At 37.3% G+C, this 25,336-nt stretch overlaps 1 protein-coding gene across 1 annotated transcript in view; it reads right to left on the bottom strand.

The window, feature by feature from the left end:
• Positions 1–250: 250 nt before the first annotated feature.
• The window catches only part of nalf1b (NALCN channel auxiliary factor 1b), a 95,924-nt gene continuing 70,838 nt past the window's right edge, over positions 251–25,336 (bottom strand). The window contains exons 2-3 of the mRNA XM_008401408.3: positions 7,605–7,776; positions 251–5,932 (exon numbers count right to left, since the gene is read on the bottom strand). Of these exons, the coding sequence (XP_008399630.1) occupies positions 5,631–5,932; positions 7,605–7,776 (474 nt within the window). The 3' untranslated portion in view covers positions 251–5,630. The remainder of the gene's footprint in view (positions 5,933–7,604; positions 7,777–25,336) is intronic.

Below are 25,336 nucleotides of genomic sequence, written 5' to 3'. Positions count from 1 at the left end.
TGAACATAACATTTAAAGAATTTAGCCACAAGCTGGACTGTAGTGAGGATTTTCAGCAAGACCTTCATAGAAAACTTTTATCTTTATAACCTCTTAGGTTTTGCAAAAAAAAAAAAGTTTAACTTTATCAGATTATGAAGATGTTAATGTCAGTTTTGTGTTGATGTAACGTGTTTTTGTACTGTGAACGCTTTTTTGACGCTCAGTTTCCAGGCACACCATGCAGAAGTACAACAAAGTTACAACAGCATCATTATATTTGTATTTATTTTCATTAGAACACAATTTTAGTAATTGTAGCAGTACTTTTCATACTTTTCAAAAAGATCATGATCTGTGAGACTCTTATAAATCATTCATCTCAAAGTTGTTTGTAAAAAAAATTAAAGAAGTTACTTGAACTAAAGCATCTATAATATTACAATATACTGGTAGTATAATAGTAATAATAATCATAATCGCAATGGTAGTTCTATATGCATTTGAACCTTTTTCAGCTCTAGAATAATAAACATTTTTACCTTCACACACCCAGAGAACTGCAGTCGTTCACAAAAAGGCTGCGGTGCTGAGGGTGAAATCTGTTGGTCTAACTGTGCCACGCCGTCTTCAAACATCAGTGATTTAAGACGCTCGAATCAAATCAAAGAAACAGAAGAAAAGTAACAAGGTAGTAACTTAAATAAGACAAGGAGAGACATAGATTGTTCAGCATACTAAGGAACGTCGTTACAACCAAAAAAAAAAGGAAATGAGCTTCTGCATAGATCCACGGGAAAGAGAAAGGAACAGTTGTAAAGACAGAGAAAGTGAAACATTTGTGTTCGTTTGAATGGGTTCACTGGAGCTGAGGGCAACAGGCAATAATAGCTTAAATATGTAGGAACAAACCACAGAAATTTAGTTTATATGTGATGGAAGATGACAGAGCGTAGCCTACAGCTGCTACAGACCATTTTCATGGATGAAGACTGGATTTAAATGAGCTTGCACTGTTTTCCTTAAGAGTGAAGCCATATAACTTTGACAGAATTAAACACACATTAAAAGTAAGAAGTATTTGTTGCATGCATGTCTCCATGACCAACAAAGAATGATTCAATTAACTTTATTGTTTGAAGAACTCTTGCGTGTAAAAGTGAAAATAGTTGCCGTTTATGCATGAAAGGATTAGATTAAAGGGGACAACCTATAGACGGCATTCACATCCATGCAACAACGATGAAGATGCGTAATACAAACATGCTTCCCTTGTCTATGTTTAGAACTGTGAGGCATCTCAAGCATGCCGGTTAACATAACTGATAAAAGCGAACTCACTTGAAGGAATGGTGCCCTGTCTGATCACTTTCCACCTCCTGCTTTCAGTATCTGTACCAGGCCAGGCAGATCCATGCTTTCGTGTTGTTTGCATTCATTCCTGAATCTTAACATTCGAATGTCACGTCTAAAACCGAGACAGATCAAACCAGGCAGCTGTTTTCCAATTATTTTGAGTCCCATCGTATTTGTATGTTCGTACTGGAGCTTTTGTTAATTATTTATTTGTGTATTCTTAGCTGTCGAGAGAGGTGCAGAGTCTGTTCCTTTGCTCCTGTCGAACATGGCATTTTGTGTGAGCAGTGATTGTCCAGCCATATTTTCAGTTAGTGTTTACGCTGTGCAGATCACAGATGGGACCCATTCCTCATTGTCAGGAAATTATCAATGGAGGAGTCATTCTAGAAAAATTACCTTTCCACTTTTATTTTATGTCTTGATACAACATATAGAAGTTTTATAAATATTGTATATACAGTTCTGGGAAAAAATGCACTGAACCTCATTGAAAACCTGCTGGTTATTCCACCAAATATTGATTTCTAAACTCTTCTCGAGTTACAATATTGGCATTGTTATTTCTAAATGAAAATGAGCTTGTTTTCTTCGCATTAATTGAGGTCAGAAAGCACTGCATGTTTTTCATTATTTTGACCATTTCTCATTTTCTGAAAGTAAATACTACATTTTTGCTTGGAATTTCAAACTCATGTTGTCAGTAGTTCATAGAATAAAAGAGCAATGGCCATTTTATTCCAACATACAGCTATAAAAAGTAAAATTGGAGAAATTGACAATTTTAAGTGATCTTTTTTTTTTCCAGAGCTGCATACAACTTTTTGTGTTTCTGCTGCCGTGTCAAAATGAGAGTCTGTGTGGAAAGTCAAATTGTCCGTATCAAATACCGCCAATTCTCGCAAGTCACTTAAATTGGATCTCCTGCTGGTACTTTTAACGTTGGCAACATAAAGTTTGTGCATCATATGCATTGCTAACTGAGTGATTCTACAAACAAAAGTGAGAATCTTTTCTTCCAATTTGAAACTTAGGATGTGAATTTGCAGCATGTTACTGAAAACGGGGTTAACCTTGGCACTAGATGAAGCTCATTTTCCTTTTACCCAGGCCTCCGATCTTACTGAATTTCGTAAGATTTTAGATTTTTTTCAAACTGGGGAGAGCAAAGAAAAAAATAGATATTTGTGTATGACACTACCGTCAAAAGTAATGTTTGAAATGAATATTTTATACGAGTGCAGGGCTGCAGTGAAAAATCTAATAGTATTGTAGATTCCTGCAGTCTGAAAACAGCTGTTTTTTTTAGTATTATCCATCTACCAACCTCAATGTGAACATGTTTGCAATTAGCTCAGAGCAAAAGAATAACTAACAAACCTAAACTGAAAAAATATATAAATAAAAATCTATACAGAGGTACAGACATAGCAGCAGCAGCAGCACCCTTCTACCCACATTCTCCCAGAGCTTAACCATCTTTGATTCCTGTACATCTAACAGTTCTCGTACTGTAGGCCTCCAGCAGCAGCGATAATATAAAAGAATAAATATATCTCTCATCTAGTTGTGGCCCCTGGCATAGCAGCATTTTTGTCACTGAATGTAGACAACTTAAACCAGGATGGGTGGATGGGGAGCTTTTCATGCAAACATGAATAGTGAAGAGTACTATGGTGCAAGGTCTGAGCAGCAAATGTAAAGATAAGCCTGTATATAAATGTATATTGACGTAGATGGAATAAAGATGGAAGTAAATTCACCATGTAATGTAACCTGATGGCATCAGATTCTGGGTGGAACATTTCAGATAACAAACACGCTGGAATGCGAAAATAAATGTATCCAGCAACATCTCCTCGCTTTTAGCAGATACCTGATCTTCCAGCCACGTTAATCAAAAGAGACACAAAATAGAAACAGAACTAAGGAAAGAGGTCAGCCCTTGAGGTCACACCATTTCTTTCTAAGCTCACACATCCCAGGCTTAATAAATAAGTAAACTGAACTGACTTTGAGCGTTCATTAACAGTGATATGCTCCTTTCTCCGCGTTCGTTTCTGCTCCTGATTTCCAATTGCAGTAAAAAAAAAGGCCTTTTGCACTGAAGTTGAATGAGTTTCCGTGTAAATAAGAATGAGGCATCGTCGTCCTCTTTGTCGGCAAGCAAACGGTAAAACAAGTGACTTTTTAAATGTGTCTGACTGTATGAATGACAATGTTTGTTCTGTATTTCATAATAAGCCCTTTACATAATGGAATCTGTGATGCTTAAAGTAAAGAAATACAAACAGTGGGCATGCTACCGGATGTGATTTGGGATTAAATGTGGTTCTGACAATACAAATGGCCTCTTCTTGCAGAGCCTCCATGCTCCAGCTTAGCTGAGGTAAACTGATTGAAACTGCCTTTGTGTTTAGAGATGTGCAAAGGCAGATAGCCAAATTATAATTTAACAAACCTGAATGAAAGTTGTGATTTGCTAGTTCTGCAAAGTGATTAATATAACATCCAGTCATCATGTTGTCCTTAAATGAAATAGGGCTTGGGGTTAAAATCTTTAAGATGTTCAGGTCTAGTACTTTTGGCAGAGACGGATCAAGCATGAATAATCTTTATATAGATGTGCCCCTTCATAATGCCACCCTGGGCAACTGCCAATATCAAAAATTGTCAACGGTAATAAGTTTTAGGGTTGATTAAATGGGGTAACCAAGCCTGACATATATACATTTTTATTTATTTTTTGTTTCTGAACATCCACTGTTTAAGTTCAGAGCAAGTATTTCTTATTTATTTCATTTTTTTTTTTGGGGTGGGGGTGGGGGAGGGGTTGCTCACTGTGTGTATTTATAATTCAAACCTATCACAGTCTTGGGTATTAGTGAGATGCTCAGGAGTAGCACTGCAAATGTAATGTTCAGACAACGAGAAAGCGGGGGTCAAGGGTTGTCCTGTAAGATAGTTAATTCTGAAAACCACATGTACAAAAACACAGCTTGTAAAAGCTCATGTGCGGTCAGTCTGTGCGGTCAGTGTGACCCCGCCTAACCACGCACAGAGTAAAACTCATAAAACACCTGTGGGGTCTAAATTGCCTCATCTCTTAGGATAGTGCGAGGGTTAAATGAAGTGTACAAAACTGAAACTACTTTGTTCACCACCTCTCATTTGAAAAATAAAATAGATCATAGATACAGAAAAATAAAGATGTCTGGATTTTAAATAATAATAATAATAATAATAATAATAATAATAATAATAATAATAATAATAATAATAATAAAACTTAACTGATTGTAATTCCAAAGTAAATGATTTCACCATAAGGAAATGTCAAATTTCATTTCCCTCATTTAAGTTTAGAGAAAATTAAGTGTCTTTAATGTCAGCATAAGAAAATCAATGGTTGGTTAAGGAAACATTTTAAATAGTAGTAAAAAACTTTCCTGAGCCCAGTGTTTGCTTTTAATGGAACACAAAAAAGTATTTTGATGCTAAATTGTGTTATCTGGTGAATATTGTCTCACAAAACTAAGTTAGAAGAAGGACTGTAAGCCTCAGTTAAACAAATACATTTTAATGGAAGTCAGAACCACATTAAAACCCAAGGAAATCCTAACAGGAATATGACCAAACCCCCATGGAGGAGCAGAGAAAATCTGAGGGGCTCTCCATGAAATCATTAGCCTTTCAAGTAGACTTTTTGGCATAGCAACATGCGCTCATTCTCTCTCTTCCTCTCTCTCACACACACACATACTTGCTGCTAACTAATTTTTTTTTTCTTCACATTTTCTGTCTTACTTAGAGGAATCATTTTGTTCCTGAATGTGGGAACCACGAAAGAGACGAATAATGAACATTAGAGAAAGAATATGATTATGTTATTCCATAGTCAGCCAGTGCAACAGAAACCAATAATTGGAACACAGTGTAAAAAAGCGTAGAGAAACTCAGCCACGAGGAAGCTGACCTTCCCTCTCAACAAAGGTTGTGGCATTGTCCCTTTTTTTCTACCAAAGGGACAGCTTGAGTCCCTTAGTTTGTGGGAGATTGTTTCTTTAGTCACTTCTATGTTTTGATTGATTTAAGAGTCTCTCATCTCAAAGCATCCCGTGTATTTTTGTTTGTCATAAAGTGTTGCAGTATGTCTACAGGCACGCAGCTCCAGCCGTTCGCATCAACCGTCGTCGTATTTTTCCAAGCTGGTTGCCATGGCGAGGGAATTTCCCCCTCGCCCCCCCACCCCACCACCTTCTGCGCTGCGACCTCATATCCGCTCAGCTGCTCCATCACTCCTCGTTGGCGGGGCTCTCCTCCAGAGGCGTGAAGGTGGGGAGGCCCAGTCCTGTTGCATTGTGGGATGCAGTGAGGCTGGCAACAGTGTGTAGGAGGACCAGGACCAGCAGGCAGAGTTTGAGCCGGCTGTTACACAGTCTACAGGCTGCCGAGGAGCTGAGGGAGGTACGATGCTGGCATGGCGGGTGAGTTCTTTTTAGGGTCCCTCTGGAACGGTTGTCCACTTTTGAATCCCACCGCACATCGCAGCACTCTGCATTTGGGTCAACACCTGATGGGTATACTTCCAGCAACCCTGGATGTTTTTAGGGAAGATAAAGGAGAAAATGACTTAATCGTTTCATTTTCATCCTGGCGTACTGCTTGTCAAAACCTTTGCAAAATAACAGTCTGATATTGACTAGATTTTTTTATGGTTGTTATTTTGGCCAATGAAAAACTTGCAAAATCCTCTCAAAATCCAGGGTGATAGAGAGGGGAAGCATTTTTCTCCATGGAAAAAAATGCTTGTGATCATTTCAAAGCATGTCAAGGCAGAAGAATATGGAGATCAAATTCTCCAAACAGTGGAGAGCCTGAATTTTCACTGTTACATTTTGATTTATGCTCACCACCACAGACTGGAGTTCATCAAAGGCTAGTGCTACATTCAGATGTGAGTAATATCTAGCTACATTTACTAAAGTAACACTTAGATGGCAGCTAAAAAGATTTAAAACATTGATTTTTTGCCTTACTTTGGTCATTTTAATAAAACATGATAAAGCAAAACACTGATGTTCAAACCACCAAATGCAGCCAAATATGCTTGTTTTCATAGATCTGAAAACAGCCACAAATGTGTTGCTCCACATGACCACCAGGAGGCAGCATAAGCTATGAAATAGAACCCCACTATGTCGCTGAGCAGAGTTTTACAGTAACATGGCTTTGCATGGTGGGTGAAAGCTGGCTTTGTGTGTGCGTAGTGATAAAGAAAATATTTCTTACAGTTGTAAACTGCTGATTTTATATACTGGTATTTGTCAACAATAAGACTCTTAGCTCATCTGGTGGGATATTAAAATACTGTTAAAATTGAATGCTAGAATCCTGTTAATGTTTTAAAGACATGGTGTTCCAGTCTGACACCAAGTTTTAGCTCAAGGGTTTAGATGATGGTGTTTTTAAACGTTTGGTTCTGGTAAAACACCTGTAGCTCGTGTGTACTCTGACTGTGTAGCTTCATCCCTGGTGAAACGCAGCCTTGATTTGCAGGGTCAGTTTTTAACAGTAGCATCTATTTTCTTAGGGCCAGCTTGAAAAACTGTATTCCAGCTGTAAATAATTTTGTTGATTGTGTCTTGATTTCCTCTTAGAATCTGAGGTTTTTTCACTCTTTATAATGAGGTTCACAGTGATGGACCTAGCTAGCTGTTAGCTGCAGCAGCTTGAGGCCTGACCGTGCTGTGTGACCTGCTAAAAAACTCTTTGTGTCTGAAGCAAAATAACTATTTTATTCTGCAAGTTTTGTCTGCAGTCAGTTCAGTGGAACTGTGTTGCCATTTGTTTAACACTGTTTACAGAGAGGCCACACTATTGCACATTTTTTAGTTTTCTAGTTACAATTAAACACTTCAATAAAATACATAGAACATATACAGAATTGTAAAGATTTTGTCTTGATTTATTTGGAGGCAATGCAAGTATGAGAAGTTTTATTATGGTCATTTCCAAGGAAATGGAGAGCTTTTTCTGTGATTTCATCTGGGGAAGTAACTATTCTGACCTTAACTGTGCAAAACATGCTAACATTAGGCTAGTACTTCGGCAAACTGCTGCATAAAAACAGCAAGAGCAAGATGTACCGTAAGTGTATTATAAAGACTGTAAAGACTGTAGTTGTATGTTTTGAGACATTAAATTTACAAACACAGATATACACATTGGTAAAACAGACAAAAAAAAACCGAATAAGTAAATTTTACCTGTGCATACAAAACTTGGGCTGCCTCCATGAATGAGATCATCATTGTCAGGGAGGACAAAGGGGCAGCGCTGCTGAACCTCCAGGCAGTACTGGCCACAGGGGATTCGATTGCTGCAGTGTATCTGGGTGGTCTGGAAGTACTGAGAACACAGCCAGGGCTTATAAACCATCTAGGTGGAAGACAGAGAGGTGAGAGGATATTGATGAGTTAGGAAATGTTTTTTTGGATGATACTCACACATAAACACGCACACACACACGCACACACGCACACACACACACACACACACACGCATTTGTGCCACGTTCATACACCGTCATGACCTCTACAGCTATCGATTCACACAAGGCTGTGCAGTTATCCTGTTGATCCTAATATCCACTGTTTAATGAATGTGCTTGTTGCTGGGCAGTCATCAGTTTGTCAGTCAATACTGAGGTATTACCCAACATCCTCTCTGAAACACAGCATCACCAGGTGCACGGCACAGATTTCAGAAGGTTAACATCTATTTTTAGAGCCGATATAATGATGAGTAAATCATGACATAAAGAAGCACCTTTATAAAATCTTAATATAAGAAAGCCAAATGCAAGGTCTCAGTAAAAAAAAACAACAATGAATTGAACTAGATGCTCTTTATTTTCTGTTTTGCTTTATCCACATTGAGTTGAGAGAATCTCTCATGTTTGCAAGGACTGAACCCAACAAAGCGCTTAAAGTCAGCGAGGTCAGCAGATTTATCTTAGAGCCGTTGCAGATGTTTTCCTGAAACGGCCTTCAAAAATTTCGGGTTTTAGACACAGAAGAAGAGTAGTTTTATTACAATGTGGACCAGCTTACAGAAGAAAATGCAAATTCGACCTGCATTCAGAAATATTGGTAGGACATTCTTAACCTAAACTAATTATCCTCAAACTTGAAAGTGGGTGGTGGTAGGTGTGCATCATTCACTCTTTTAAAAGCCTTGCACAGCAACAGTATGAGTGGCTCAAAACTTACAGAGTTAAGGGCAAAGACTTTTCCATAACATGGGCACAACAAGGAACCAACCCACAAAGGCTTTGTCACCCCCGAGCAAATACATTTACCAAAAGGGGAATTCCTCCTTTAGCAACACAGGCTACAACCAGAGGTTATGTATGGCATTGCTTTGGTCCCTGCTGACCTGTCAGTCTCTTGGGAGACAGCATAATGCCCTCTCTTTTACTCCATGGAGAGGAACTATTCCCCTGTGTGCCAGGACAGAAGGGTACATCAATTGCCAGGTTCTATATGCTGCTGCATTATTCACTTCCTGCACCTGCTCCTATAAAATTTGAATGGAAGAAGTGGCTGCCTGTTGTCCCCAGATAATCTGTCTGTTACCCCATCTTGAAAGGCCACACTGAGACCTTCCAGAACAATGGGAATGCTCCCAGGGGATCATGCTGTAGGCTTTGTACAGATAGTTTCCTTCCCAACAGTGTGTACCTTAATCTGGAAGTAGCTCAAGATATATCAACTGGGAAAATGTGTTTTAAACTAGATGCTGTTTCACTGTTTATTAACCAGTGTGTTCATAAATCGCAATTTCTTTGGATTGTTTCAATGTAATGAATGTTCATTATTTCTAAGGCCTGGACGGTATGACAAAAAAAAAAAAAAGTTTTATATTTGTTAACACATCAATAGTTATTGATTAGTTTTTTGTTGTGAATATCAAAAATGTTTATGAACTGAGTGAACGTTTTGCGTTTCATCCACAGTTTTTACTTCTCTGCGTTTTTTTAAAGTTATTTTTAAGCAGCTATGAGGCAAATTTTAAAGTGCTGCTGGGCCAGATTACTCAAAAAAGTTGCTCCTAGGTAACCACAAGTTACTCAAAAGACGGTGGCTAGGTAACCAAATGGCAAGTGAGTTAGCCAGTTTATTCCACTATTCCATTCAGACCAATGAATAAAATGTATCAAAACATAAAATTATATATATATGTTATATTTTAATTTAGGAGAAAACTAGCTCACCTTTTAGGTTCAGCTGCATGAAACACATTTTTGGTTTTGGTAGTTAATTCAGTGAACAAGCGTCTGGGCTTCTTGGACTTGTAATTCACTGTGCAAACAAACATATGTTTCACTGCAATAAGGTAGGACACAAATAGCACCTAAATAATATAAACGACAAATCTTATAATATCAAGGTGTACTCAGTAAAGTACACAGTGAGTTTGTGTTCAGACCCAGAAAATGTGTGCCCACAAATGAAAAAAACCAACACAAAACAAAACAGGCCTTCTAATCCAACCATGCAAAAAGACATCAAGATGCATTAGCTTATGACCCTCTGCAAATGATGAAGAGGAGACAAATCATTTTTGGTTAGTGCCTTATTGTTAAGCATGCGATTAGGTGCTCCCTTCATTGTGTGGTATTATCATTTGCGGCAATTAACCAATAATTTTCGAGAAGTCCTCGGAGGACTGAGAGGCAAGCTGGCACCTGCTGGGAGTCATTTATGACATGCAAAGCAGCACAACTGAACATAGACCCTCTGTCACTTTAGCATGCATTTTGCTATACTTGTGAGGCTGAATATGCACTCAGAAAAAAAATGTGTACGTTCATGTCACTGCTTCAGTTTTAATTGCATTTAGTTTATCTTGTATCCCAGGAAAATCTGAGGCAACTCAAAGTCAAACTTAGAAAAAGAGTTAAACCTATTCAACCAAAATATGACAATACCAAGAAATCAAAGAAAACATGAAGAGGTAAACACAAGTACAATCACTCAATAAGCTGCAAAATAATGTCTAATTTTAGAATAAGTAGTCTTTCATTTAAATGGTGACTTGACAAAGAAGATGTAGTGCTTCTGTAGTTGTAGTTCTGTAGCTTCTGTAGTTGGTGCTAAAACCAACCTTATTTTTTATTAACTTTAATCTGTGGAAATATCTTCTGCATTTTGTGTAACTGAGGTTTGTTCATGGTAAGAGCTCAGAGTCTTTGTTTTGTGTGAACAACTATGGGGTCAACAGTGAACAGCACAATGTCAAGTTAACCAGATCAAGAGTCAAGGAGAACATCTCCTTAGTTTTCAGTATCATTTCATTATTCAGCAGAATCCCAGGAAAACAAACTTGAGGGCATGGTGTTTATCTAAATCTCAGTCAGGAAACAATTTTTGTTGTTAATCAGGGTTTTGTTTCTAGTCATTGTTTTCTGTACATACGAGTCTATTTTTTCTCCATCTCTATAATCTATTGTAAATTTTGCAGCTTTTTTTTTTATTATTAATAATTTTCTTTTTATTTTTTTATTTCTTTTACAGTCTCACCACATAATCCTTTAGAAAGTTTAGAAAGCAAACAAGTACAATATTTATTTTTATGTACACTTTTAACTCTTCTAACTTTTGATGGGTTGCAAAAGCTGGTCATACCCTGGCCAGAGAATAAGTGCATGACAGAGAAACCCAAAGAACCACAAGACAGACAATCATGCAAAAAAACAAACAAAAAAAAAAACTCACACTCAGACCTGACTGCAATTCAGAGTGCCCAGTTAATCTAATATTTTTGGACTGCGGGAGGAAGCTCAGATATACAGAAAAACCCACACATGCTCCTGAGACCAATCAGACGTCTTCCAGAGAGGCCCAGGATACGACTGAAACCCAGGATCCTCTTGCTTGTCTAAATTCACATCCATCTGAATAAGTAATTAATTTCAGACCAGTACTATTTATTCTAATGCAGTCTAAATGTAATCACATAGTGTGATTTAGATTCAATTACAGTCTGATTCAACCTTAATAATTAACCTGTTAAGCCCGACGGACCCTCCGAGGGTTCCAGCTGCCATGTGACCTCGACTCGCTCTGTAAACAAAGGCTCCGTGTGCCTTTAAATTTTTTTTTTTATTATTATCCGCTAAAAGAGGCTTTAATCTTTCAAAAACTATTCCGCATAAAGGTTTTGCCCAAAATGTTAAGATTTTAGAGCTATTTAAAAACAGCTGATGAGATTTAAAGGTCCTCGGGCGATGACGCAACTGCCTGGAAAACACCCGATCAGCTGATCATCACGGCCATTTTATGGCTTCACGAGACAGTGGAAAGACTCTCAGAGTATGGCACAAGATGTCGGCTATGAAAAATCATGACGTATTTTCCGGAACCCGATCTAAATCTATGCGTAATTTATGCGTTCTCGCTGCGTTATCGCTGCGCTCTCCGTGGCTCTCCGTGCATAAGCACGTGTGGTACATGGGAGTCTGAGCACGTGGAGTTATCTCGGTTCCGTGAGTTCAGTTTTGATTTATTTATGATAAATCGATCATAGCAGCAGAAACTGGACGATTTAGAGGCTTTTGAAGGCTTTTGAACAACAACAGTTTTTCGATTTGCTACGAGTGGAGCTAAATCTTCTGATAGCTGGTGGGATTCGGAGAGGAGGAAGAGGAAGAGCAGGACACAGCAGACAGACTTGATCTCGGTGATGTGTAAGTTTCCCCCCGCAATTTCACACAAAATATTTGATGTTTTGGTTCTATTTATTTATTTATTTCAGTGATTATATGCTTGTAATAACGGCAGGAAGTAAAACCATGTGGTTATTTGTTTACTTATGTTTTACTAAAATATGTTTTATTTTACTAGTAAGGATTTCATGTTTACTTTGGTTCATTACTTTGTAATAAACCTCTAATTCTTCAAATACTTTATTTTATTTATAGTCGAGTGGAAGCCGAACCATCAAGCTCGGGTGACGCTGAACCTCCCCCACCTCCCCCACCTCTCATGATTCTTCACCTTCTTTGAGGTAAGATGTCCATTTTTTGGTGGTGATGGTGGTGGTGGATTTTCAAAATTGTTTATTTGCTCTTTTAAATTATTCAAAAGTATTTTTGACTGTTTTATCTTATTTCAATAAAAGTTTTCTATTTGGAGTCAAAGAAAGAGCTTTCAGGTCATCATTATTATACATATTACACTGTGCACAATGGTACATTTTGCATATAAATGGGGTAAATGTCATGACCAATGGTTATATTATATGTAGAAAGTGTCATTAGGTGGTAATAAGCTATTTAATTTTAACAAACCCCCAGTATTGATGTAAAAAACACATTTGGCACAGTTTGGTGACATTTGGATAAATGTGCCAAAATGGCCTCTCCGCCTAAAAAATTTCTCACTAATACCATTCTAAAATAAATATGATTCATCTGATTGAGTCCAAATTTGGTATACTTTTACACAACATTTAGATTTAAAGTCTGTACTACTTTTTGTGTTACAAATACTATTTTGGTAGTGTTTTCAATGTTTATTTCAAAGAAAATTTTGGCGAGGTTAAAAAAAATGCAAAATATTTTGTATTTTGTCCCTAATATTTCAGGCAGGGTCAAAGCTACAATGGTGCTGACACCAGAAAACCATTCTATGACATCTTACCTTTACAGAGGTACCAAAAGTTTCTTATTAAATCTAATAGCTGTGAGGCTATAAGTGATTTACTTTTGTGTGTTTTTGTCAGGCGGAAATTTATTTATACCCCCTTAGGGGTAAGAGGTTAACCCTGTCTCAGTCTTAAGAGATGAGTTCGTTTAGATCCTACGAGTGTTTTACTCTGTGCGCAGTCTGGCAGAGTAACATTGACCTTGTGTGCGCTTTTTCCGAGTTGCTGTCCGACCGTGACATTCTCCGCGCTCCTCCTGAGCGTCACACTAAAACCGCGGGAGGATAAAAACTTTAGACCTATTGCTGAACTCTGAGGCCCTGTGATAATACTGATCCAATGTGAATCTCAGAAATGGGCAGGATCAAAAACGCAATTAGGCAGTTTTTGTTTTCTTGGGTGCATTTTTATTTGCCTTTAGCTAAGAATGGAGGCTGCATTGGAGTGCACTGAAACCCTTTTTTGACCCGCAGCAAAACCTTTTTGACTCAAACAGGTTGAACACAACGAGCAAAATCCGATGCAAATGGTGACTTGCATCATGCATCGACTGTGCGGTAAGAACCATTTTCTTCTGTTTGAAGCCTTGTGTTATACAGCCAGCAGTAACGCAACACCAAGCTGTGGAACATGAACTCACGTCATTCCTCGAGTCGACAAGAAATTGCGTGTTAACATCAAATCCGGGAGATGTCTGCAAATTTCAGCAAAATCTCAGTCTTTGGTTATCCCTTGCGAGTGTGCCATATAAAAAGCAGACATTGGGGAGTAATGTATTTATTACATGATAATGCTCATCCCGTACAAATAGGGCTCTTGTTTCATATCCTGATTTGGTTTCTCTTAGCCAATCACTGATGCTAGATTATTCCCCTTATTACACATGCTCATGTTCTTTTTCTCCTGTTCATTCTTCTCTACTTCCTCTAACATAATGCTGTAAAAGTACAAAATTATTTCCTTTATATTTTTTATCGGAAGTATTTCAAAACAACAGGTAAGCATGAAGGCAGGTGGAGTTCAAAAAGCATCAAAATCAAACAAAGTGAAGCAGATCAGGACTGAGACAAACCTCACATTTAAACAAAGCCATACAAATCAGGGATAAATGTCAGCTTGTGACATAAGACTGTTTGAAGTAAAGGCCTCATTTCATCTGCCAAATGGTAGCCAGGGCTTTCTGAAAAAGTAAACAGCTTTTTGATCCTTCAGAAAAAATATAGGACTCATAAAAATCCTATATTTTAATTCCCTTATTTTTTGTAAGAGGCAAAACAATGTTAATTTAACACGTTATAGGCTTAGAAATGAGTGTAAAGACATTTTCTGAAGAAATGTTTTCTTACTCCAAGCCATTTTCAAATTCTTTAAAGTCTTCGTCAAGTCTCTGGTCTCTGAAGAGATACTTATATCTGATCCAATCTGTCTGGACAGCCTGTCGGATTGCTGCAAGTTATGCTTTGGATTTGAGTCAATATCCTAAAGTCGAAATTAACACATGAACCTTAAACATGTTTATCTTATCAAAACACATTCTAACATGTAAAATAACTTATTTTAATGCTCTTAATTTTTACATTTACAATTCTTCATACTTTGTCCACTATTCGAAAATGTTAGTTTTCACTTATGATCACTCAAACTAGAGATTTGTTAATACTTTTGAAATTTCCAAATTCCACAATAAATTAAAGAGGACTTGCTTCTATTTTAAAGAACCCCAAACTTTTTTTGTGAAGAATAATAAAGAATAAAATGCCAGGGGTCAAGTTATATTTTACCAGTTTAACTTTAAGGGATAACCATGTTGTCATTAATACAAAGCTAACAATTGTCATTAATCATTAAGATCAACAAATATCTTAAACTCACCCTGTAATAGAGGAATTTGCGCATCTCTGTCAAACTTTAACTCTGTGACTTACTGAAAATGCTTGCTCAATAGTAACAAAAAAAAATCCAAACTTAGAAGCTGCTGTTAATATCTATAGAACAACATTCTCTTAAGAAATCTCACAGAGAGCTATCGACTGCTGTGCATATTTTCATTGATAACAATATGGTACCTTAGAGTGGATAGCAATTAATCATTTCCTCCAGAAGTCCACATTTAATGGCTTACTTTTACTGCTGTTTATATGACAAAAGAACTGTTTATTATGCTCAAGTCCAGGAACTCCAGTTTGACTCATGTCTGGAGATGTAATGTAGCTCACAGGTCTACATTAACTCTGAAATCCTCAAGTTCTCTAGGATGAAGATTATCCAGTCATACACATAAATACCTAAGTGTCCGGTAGGTAAAAGTGGAAAATATGTAACACCGTGAGAAAGTTTTTGAATCCTTCTAGATTTATTTTGTTTTTCCTTAATTTGCCACACTTAAATGCTTCTGATCATCATCATCATCAAAAAAAAAAAAAAAGTCAAATCAGATACACATGACATTAAAAGAAAATGCAGTTCTCAAATCATGATTTCAGTTGGTTAAAAATACTATCTTAACTTATCTGGTTCCAATGTGAAAAAAAGTAATTACTTGCCTTTTTAAATCTCTACATTAATTACTTGAATTAACCACAAAAGCTAAAATACATTTTAGTAGCCACACACAGGTCTAATCAAAGCCAGATCTGTAGAATCAAGAAATGTTTTCAAAAGGATCCGCCTGGCAACATAAAGTACAATAAAATATCTCAAGACACAACAAACTTCCTAATCAAAATACTTTTAAGGACATAAGAGAAACATCAGACATCTCATCAGTCTGGAAAGTGTTACGAAGTCATTTCTAAGGCTTTGGCACTTCAGAGATCACTAATGAGCGCCTTTACCCACAAGGATACCTCATCCTGGAGACACAAGGGAAGCCAGAGCAACATGTGAAGGTCTGGGGGTTTTGTTTGACTCTTTTTAGTTAGTGCTTAAGATTAAACAAAAAGAAAGCAACTGAGCAAATGACATTAAGGAGGGAGTTCCAAGGCCCAAACCACTGTTGACTCAAATGAACACAAAGGCCCAATTCACATTTGCCAGGAAACGACTGAATGATTCACAAGATATTAAGAAAAATATAATTCTTTTTTTTTTTGGAAGATGCGAGTCCTAAAACAGCATTTTAGAAACAAAACATAAAACTTTTAGATGGTTTTAGTGTGCATTTCAGTGGCTGCTTCCCTCTTTCAGGACTGCAGTATGTCTCCATCTATGTATCACTCAAGAAAAACACAACAATAGAAGAAGCTTTGGGAATGACCTAGTCATAAGTCCTGATTTAAGAGCTTAGGAGACATTGTGGTATGACCTCAAACAGGTCTCATGTGTGGATTGGTTAGAACTATTTTTCAGAAGAAAACAAGTCAGAATTTTGTATTTACTCACGTTAACTTTTCTTGACATTAGAATTTTGTTTGTTAATGTAAAGAAAAATGTATAAATCTGCTAAGGATATGGGACACTTTTATGTCGCTGTAAGAAAATGCATATTAGATTTGGTCGTAGATGAGCAAAGCTAATTTATTACAGGAAATGCAAATCCTTCTGAAAACATGTTCCTCTATGTCAGAGTCTTATAAAACTAACTCTATGCACTTAAAGAGACATATAGAGAGGTGTGTATCATGGATATATCTGACATTCCACCCCAAAATATCTGACTTACTTCTTTCTTGTGGTAAAAACCCTCCAAAGGAGAGATAAGATTTCTCTGTAATAAAATTGTGTTGGTACTCTGTTATCGCAAAGTGCCATGCTACAAAATGCTGCCAGAACATACTCTTTCCCCTTGCTCTCCACTGCTGTGCTCACATGTTGGTGATCTGCAGAGGTGAGCTCAGCTGGCTCCTGAATTAGATTATTTCATTACAATTAGGCTAATATCATTGTAGCTGATGGAAGGCCTTATATTCTGCCCTGTACTATTGGCTTTAAGTGGCCCTGGATGGCCCTGTCTTGTCATTGTCTTGTCTTCGATGTTTTATCTGGACTTGCGGCTTGAACTGCTGACAGAGAAGCAGGAAGGGCACAGAATACCAGAAGCTAATTCCTTCTTAACCTATGGCGCAGCGCGTGACAACCTCACACAAAAACCCACAGGGTCACGGAAGTCATCTCTTTTGTATAAACAAATATGATCACTACGTTTAAGCTTTTTTAATTAGGCCCCAGCTTCTATTCACTTTTCTAAAATAGACTGAAATAAATTCACACCAAAAGTGGTCCAGAATTATTTCACAATAAGAGTGACATTTAGTGTGAAAAATCAAAACAAGGGAGAAAAAAAAGCATGCTTGCATAATTTATGAACTCAGGATTTCAGTTTATTATAAAATATAACCTCCTGCCACACCTTTCCACTTTGTTCATTCAAGTTTTAAAAGATATCAAATTAATGAGCCCAATGCCAACAGAAAAAAAAACAACACCTGGTTGTTCATTAGGACAAAAAGGAAAAAATATTCTTGCACAACTTGGTGTATTTTTACTAAATTTAAGTCCTCACTAAGTCCTCGTATCCAGTCACATAGCTATGATCTTGGAAGATATGATTTTTCTCAATTAGCCGCTAAAAGGAACAACAATGCAGACCAGGCAGAGGAATGATCAAACAAAGAATTTAATAAGCAACCCATAATTGGAGAAAGATTTGAAACTCAGGTGAGCATAACTCTGACCAAAAACTCATTGGCTGCAACAGTGAGAAGGAAAGAGCAGTAGAAAAACACTGTGTGGATGTGTGTGTTGAGTGGTGCAGAGCGAGGGTGGTCAGTTCAGTGAGTGTTCAATAATTGAAGATAGGTGTGCTGGGGATCTAACATCTCACAAAATTGTCTAGCAAAGCACTTTTTGTTTGCTGTCAGCATGTGACTTCATGTAGCGAAGTCAGTTTTAACTTCACAAACTGATTAAGTGATCCTATGTTCTCTGTAAAGTCTGGCATTTTTTAATGCATCATTTATTGATCAATGCCTTTCCTTGTCTTGTATTATAACAAGGCAAGAAAAGCAACAAAACAAAAACTCTCGAGGCGGCCTGCTGACGTTCCAACGGAGACAACATATACACTTAACTTGTAACAAGGAAGTTGATACCTGCTAATATGCGACATGTAGGAATACTGAATATCAATAAATTTAATATCAATAAAAAGTAGCTATGAAAGAAACATTTATACAGGTACATAAGAAAAAGAAAAAAACAAAAAAAATACTGAATATTTTAATCATGTGCACAGATGGAAAAATCATGCTGTCCAGTAAAGCTTCATCATTCAGTAGTTTCATTATTGCGCTGGATGAAATGAATAATAAATTCAAGCAGTAAAGGAGTCATTTGTTCGGGGTCAAATGGAGGTTATTTGCAGACAAAACTCACAGCCTTTGTTATTGTAGCATCATTTCATAACGCTTCCATGGTCATTTCCAATCAAATGGGAGAAAAATTGAAAACATTTATAGTAAATATAGGCAGAGAAAACGTCGCTCACTGACAGAAACGAACCAGTACGCATGATTAAACACTGCACCAATAAATGGATGTGACTGACCATGAAGTAAACAGAAAAAAACAAAACACTGCTAAGAAAGAGTCTTTGTAATGAGTGTAGTATATTTACTACAATCCTAGCAGAGCAGGCAGCATTTAACAGTCCAATGTGCAATGTGCATTTCTGCGTGTGTAGACTGAATCACCGCATGTGCTTTTAATGACTAGCCCGAGGCGCCAGTACCTGGCAAGCATAGAAGCCATGTCAACAGCAGTTATTTAGAGAAAATGTAACGTAGCTAATGATCTCAGCAATAAGACAGACATGAAATAGACATGCAGGTTCAGCCGAGGTGGCTTGAGGAGCCGGTGAGAAAATACAACTTCAGCAGGCTCCAAAAGCATCAGGGTGCAGTGTTCAAGGTAAAACCAACAAAAAGCAAACACTAATACAACTCAACATGAGGTGACTATTTATTTCTATTAATGTCACAAGTGCAGGAGACCTTGCTGTTTATGACCCATGCGGAACAAAAACAACTGTACAAAGCATACATGACAGACGTATTCAATCAACAGCAGCTTAACACCAACCTCCCGTCTCTTTACATAGGCTGCTAATTTGATAAACAAAAGCCATGCTAATGTAATTACCACACAGCAGAGATATTTACGACAGTGACATGCTAAGTGAGGCTATTAAATGGAGAACGTATACTTAACTGAACAGAAGAGAAGATGTCTAAGTGGAACACAATCCACCACAAACGGCTACTTTGTCAAACCAAAATGTTTAGGCATTTCACTCCGTTAACTCGGCAAATTCCAAAGAAGTATTTGGAACCACAAACATTGAACAACATTTTCGAACTGCTATTTTATATCATTTAAGTTTTGAAAGACGAAACACATACGTTATTTTTTCTTTTAGTACGCAATGGGTAACATTGAGAATGAAAGAGATTTGGAATATGTGAATAACTAAAATGCATACTTCCTACAAATATCTATTAAATGTAAGGTTTTTGCAAATAAACTGAATCATTATTGCACAATTAAAAAAAATTATAATTTATGCCAATTTTTAAGTCAGATATTACAGAGTGGTGTAACAGGCACTGAGGGGGGAACAATGCAGCCAGCATTATGTGCTCTGGGTGACAAAAAAGCAGCAGAACAGGGTGTTACATGAAAAATTAATGAATGAAAGATATGGACATGACAGGATATGAATTAATTATGAAACAATGAATTCCCTCCATACGTGCTGGAGGTGCTCTCCTCCTCCAAGATTGTGTTTCCCTTTAAGCTACTAAGGTGGTCAGCACCTGCTATCAGCATGTCTCAAGTCTGGAGTGTCATTGTACTCCCACCACACTTTGTAAACATGAATGATGTCTGGAATAGTACTGATATTTGAACAAAGGTTGTAATTAAAGGCACATGCTGATTGCGGTTTCCTCTTTTTGTGTGGTGTGACCTAATGTGTAAGAACTTATCTAGTTTTTCTAACACTTTGAATATAGTGTGTTTTTTTTAACGGTTTTATGACTTCCTACCCAGTAAGCCCTTCTTTCACGGACAGCACAGAAGAACCCTAGAAAGAAAGAGGCCACAAATGCTTTTACTTTATTTACATGTTCAGTCAATGTGGATTAATATTGTCCATTTTATTTGTATTTAAGAGAAACATACTTTAAGGCTAGCATCCTTACTGCCACTTAACAAAAATAACCAATTTAGAAAATACAGTTTCTGCTGTATATTGCTTGACAATTCACCTCTTGTTCTGAAGAAAAAGAAAGGAAGATAATTGTTTAAGCTATTGCCATTCATTGTGAAAGGTACATAAATATCTGTTATCAGAATAAAACACTTCATGGTGCAAGTAAAAACTTAACAGAATTGATCAAATTTTCAAAAACTAATCATTTCACATGGTAGAAAACATATACTGTAGATGGACATCTTTGCTGTTAAAACGTTTTTTTTATTAAATACAATTGGAATAGAAAGTGGTGAAGTCAGGCAGAACGAATTATAGATATGAGCATGAAAAAGATGAACATTAAAGACGACATTTCCTACGAGGGGAGCATCCATATGCACCCGGCATTTGCCCAAAGCTCATTCTGTTGATTAATCAAGGTCATCTGAGTGCAATTTATCGGCATTGTCATGCTGACACTTACTCTTGTAATTAATTTGACAAAGATAATTATCACCAAGATGGGCCTTGTGTGAGTGATGAATCAACACCCACTGCAGTTACCCGGGCTGATGTTGGATCCACCAGACCATACATGCAGAAGCAGGTTCTTCAACTGTCTGTTCCTGTGGCTTATTTATGAAGTTTCTCTGCCTGCGTCGGATCCCACCGCTGCACACACAGTCACCGCACCTCCTAAATAATGTAAGCAGTCCAAACAACCAAATGTTGGCTATTAGAGCTCTGCGTGACATCAAAATTTGTCTCTTTTCACAGTGCGGCAATCTTTCAACCTGATATCCATCCCACCCTCTACACCTCCCTTACCCTGTTGCGTCCCTCGTCAGCGTGCACTACGGCAGCTGGATGAAAAACGGCTTCAAAGAGAGGGCTGGTGCCAGGCTTCCAGCTGGGACATAACATATACACACGCTCACCTTCAGATTTTTGTTTATTTTTTTACAGTATTTCACTAAGTTGGTTTCATCTGACGTACACTCACTGGCAGCATCTGCTGTAATAGTGGGTCAGAACGCCTTTTGTCTTCAGAACTACCTTAATTCTTTGCGGTATAGATTCAAATACTGATTTTGGTCCATGTCATCAATGCAGATTTGTTGGCTGCACATGAATCTGCAGTTCTCCTCTATTGGGCTGAGCTCTGCTTACTGCGAAGGCCTTTGCATCACAGTGAACCCACTGACAGCTTCATGTTCACGTTCATCACTGTCAACCTGAACCACTGAAACAAAGAAGTATAGATCCATGCTGTCATGTTGGTTGCTCCAAGTTCTCACCATACTACCTTATACAAACTGAGTTGACTCTTCCTGCTAGACAACATTTTGCCAACCTGGTCTTAGCCGAAATCAGACACACACCCAGTGTGGTCTTCTGCCTCTGTAGCCCTTTCACTTTAAGGCTCAACACGTTATGTGTCCAGAAATGGCCCACATACCTTATTCAGTCTGCTTGTTCTCTGAAATCTGACAGCAACAGTGTTTTTGTTAACACACCTGCCACTCATTGGATATTTCTTATTTTGGATGATTTTTTTTAATACTGGGATTGGCCTGTGATCGATAAACAACCATGCTTGTTTTGAAATTTAGCAAGTCATCTTCACCATGTCAAGATGCCACAATGTATTGGCTTCCTGCCAGGTGATTGGCAGAGCTGTGAATTATAAATTGAAAAAAGAATAAACAATAAATAATGAGTACTTTTGTGTGTAAATTAATCAAGACGATGTTTAAATTGGTCATAGATACATAGGATAAAAATGTGTCCACGTTTCCTTTTTGGAAATTTATCAAAAGTCTAAAGTTAGACCTCTACAACTCATTTTGACAAGAAAGGAAACAAAAGCAAAGGAAATACGTGGACTGAATTGGACTCAGAAAACATAAAAATCTAGAATATTTCTTGTGGTTTTGACAGAATTGACAACATTTTGATATGGCATAAAGCTTATAAACTATAGATAAAACGTATTTGAACACTTTTTACACTTCTAACCAAATCCAGATCCTCTCTACTACAGCAAAAACTGACCAGGATCCATGTGAACCCCTGCCTGGTGGCTCGGATCTTCATCTACCTCACCAGCAGACTGCTGTACCTCAGTACCTCAGGGTGAAGGACATCAAGTCTGACGCTTTGATCAGCAGCACAGGAGCACCGTGGGGAACCAAGCTCCCCTTACTCTTCTTTGTCTTATACACCTTAGACTTATGTAATCACTCTGAGCCATGTGGTCAGCATGAAACTGGACACTCTGGTGTCGGTGTTAGAGGAAAGGACACTTGATAAACTGCTGGCTATAATGGGAACAAAGTCAGTACAATACAAGGAGACATGCAAACCTGAGCTATGTGCAATGATTGATGACTGAGATCCATCACTATGCAAGTATTCATTGGAGGGAATTACTATAATTGTCATTATATGGGCTGCTGGACAAAATTAAAACTCATGAGATGCTGGCACATGCTACATTATTTCTATAGACAGCCACTGATCTAGCCAATGATACGATAAGCTAGCTTTGGGTAATAAGGAGCTGTCGGCTGCAGGAACCGGAATAGCTGCTGACTGGTCATTACCATGTCATTATCATGCCAAAGATGGCAACCAGTACCCTGAGATTAGTAACCTATTTATTGAGGTACTGTCCATGTCAAAGGCTTAGCTAGATTAGCTACCTACGAGGTGACTTTTTTCTGAACAACCTGGAAATATATAACTCATTACTACCAGCAAACTATTTACCTAATTTATTTAATTTCAAGCACACAAACAGCATACACACCAACTTACTAAAATATGACAAAAAAAAAAAAAACTCAAAAAAAACATAGCTACATATTACATTTGTCAGGGCACACTATCAATAGAACATGTTTCATTTAGTGCTCTAGAAAGTCCTATTGACACATTTAGTTTTAGTACACTTGTATTTGTCATGTTACTTTTCTGTTTTGTCGATAATTTATTTTTTTTGTACCATAAAAGAAGAAATATTACATAAAAGCTGCAATCGATGTGAAAATCTGCTTAAGTTTGCTGAATCCCAGGATGATCTAAATTTAATAATTCAATTTGAGTAACATATTTTTTCTTCAATTAACCAGCTGATAATATTTTTATAGCATTTGTTAACCTCCAACTATTCCAAAGTGATTTCAAAAATGTAAAACTGCCAAAATGTGGGATCATTCTTGGCCTTAACACAAGCATTCATATCCAAATTTGAGTATCATCAAGAAGCTTAATACCTTTTGTAATTTTCAGAGACACTAATGTTTTGGATTTACTTGCTAGTAAGCCACAATCTTTAAAATGATAAGAAGTAAAGGTTTAAAATATTTCATGTAATGACACTAAATATATAAGTTTCACTTTGTGAAATGAGTAACAAAAAATATAGAATCTTTTTCACGCTATTCGTTTTTTTGCTCACTCTTTCGAAACCATTGAATCCAAATGTTCTAATAATTTCCATGGCCGCCTGGGAATGGAGTCAAGCATCAAGCATGTGGACTGCCTTCGGTGCCAGGATATGATGATACATGTTCAGTACGTCCAGTCATGAAATTTCATTAAGAATAATCATTCAATATCAATTATTTGTAGGTAGCAGTCACAGCTCTAGGTCGCCGCCAGGGGGTGCTATAGTTCCCCTTACATCAGACACTGAACTCCCGTAGAATTTTAAAGTATATATTTTTTTCTTTCTATGTGATGAAATTTACTACAAACTTTAACTGTAATAATATTTTACATAAAATTTGAAAATAATTTCTAAATAAACAGTCAATTAGGAACATGGTTATGAATAAATAAAAAAGCAAAAACACCAAAAATAAAAAGACCACGAGGAATGGTGATGAGCCCATGACCTCATTTCACATCCTGTAAACAAGTGGGCGGTAGGACTGCATGGGGATCATACAGGCAGAAAGTGCCAGGCAAAAACATCAATCTAATCTTTTTGAGCCTCAACAGAGGTTTCAGAAAAAGTTATCAAAAAACACCTTCTGCTTTTGTTGCATCATTATGTAGTCAGCGAGGAGAACTAGAGGGCAGAGCTTTACTAGGTTAACAACATGCTGCTAAGCACATATGTAGCATTAGCAACACTCAGGAGTTCTTAATATAATAAGCATAATTTTTAGTGCTACATGTCAATTCACACATGTTCAGATCATCAAGGAGCTACGAATGCAGATTCCTTTTGTCTTATTGGAAAAAAAATACCTGACAAGCAGCAACAGGGACAGTTTAACCTTTGACCTAGCAAACAAAATCTCCAAGACCTTGGATCAAGACAGTTTTTTAACGCTTTCTCTCTCAACTACAACAGGTGAAATGTATTCACATGAATACATCTGGCACAAATTTAAAAAAACTTTTTTTTCTTTGAGTTTTGCTGTTGAAGACTTTTTAAAATAAATTATTTGTAATAGTCTTTTTTGTGCAGTGTCAATAAAAAGATGGAGTTTGTCTATATATTGCATTTAATGGTGATGCCAGGGGATGTTGAATGAGTTATGGAGGAACATAAGAACCAATTAACCAATCACTTAATAGTACAATACACTCAAGAAAATGGCCTGTGGCACCTGGAAGACAAAAGAAATCTGCTGCCACTAAGTGGAGGGAAATGGGGTATAGCACAACTCAACCACAAAGTAGTAGGTCACATAAAATCACAAAGTGTGATTAAAATATGTTAAGACATACTGTAAGTTAATGGCAACAGACCTCTAAACTCCATATGGCCTTCAGATTTGCTGAAGAACAGTGTGTGGAGAGCTTCATAACATGAGTTTTCATTGCCAAACACAAAGCAAAACTTTGGATGTGGTAGTGTACCTCTGGAAGGAATTGTAAGCCAGGCCTTCCTTTCCAATAACAGGTTTCACAGACTAAATTCTGTAAAAATGATAAAATATTACAATAAACACATCTTCTGAAGCTGACTGAAGCTATTGCAGCTGCAGAGGGCGGGCTGCAGCTTTTCCTGTGGAATGAAACGGGATCTCACCCAAGTTCATGTGAGTACAATAGTAAGTGATCACAGGCTTTTGACAC

The sequence above is a fragment of the Poecilia reticulata genome, chromosome 2 (genome assembly GCF_904066995.2).
Source record: "Poecilia reticulata chromosome 2, P_reticulata-male-v2, whole genome shotgun sequence".
In the NCBI taxonomy this organism is placed as follows: Eukaryota; Metazoa; Chordata; class Actinopteri; order Cyprinodontiformes; family Poeciliidae; genus Poecilia; species Poecilia reticulata.
Note: the sequence above shows the minus strand (reverse complement) of the source record. Positions and strands in the feature narration are given on the sequence as shown.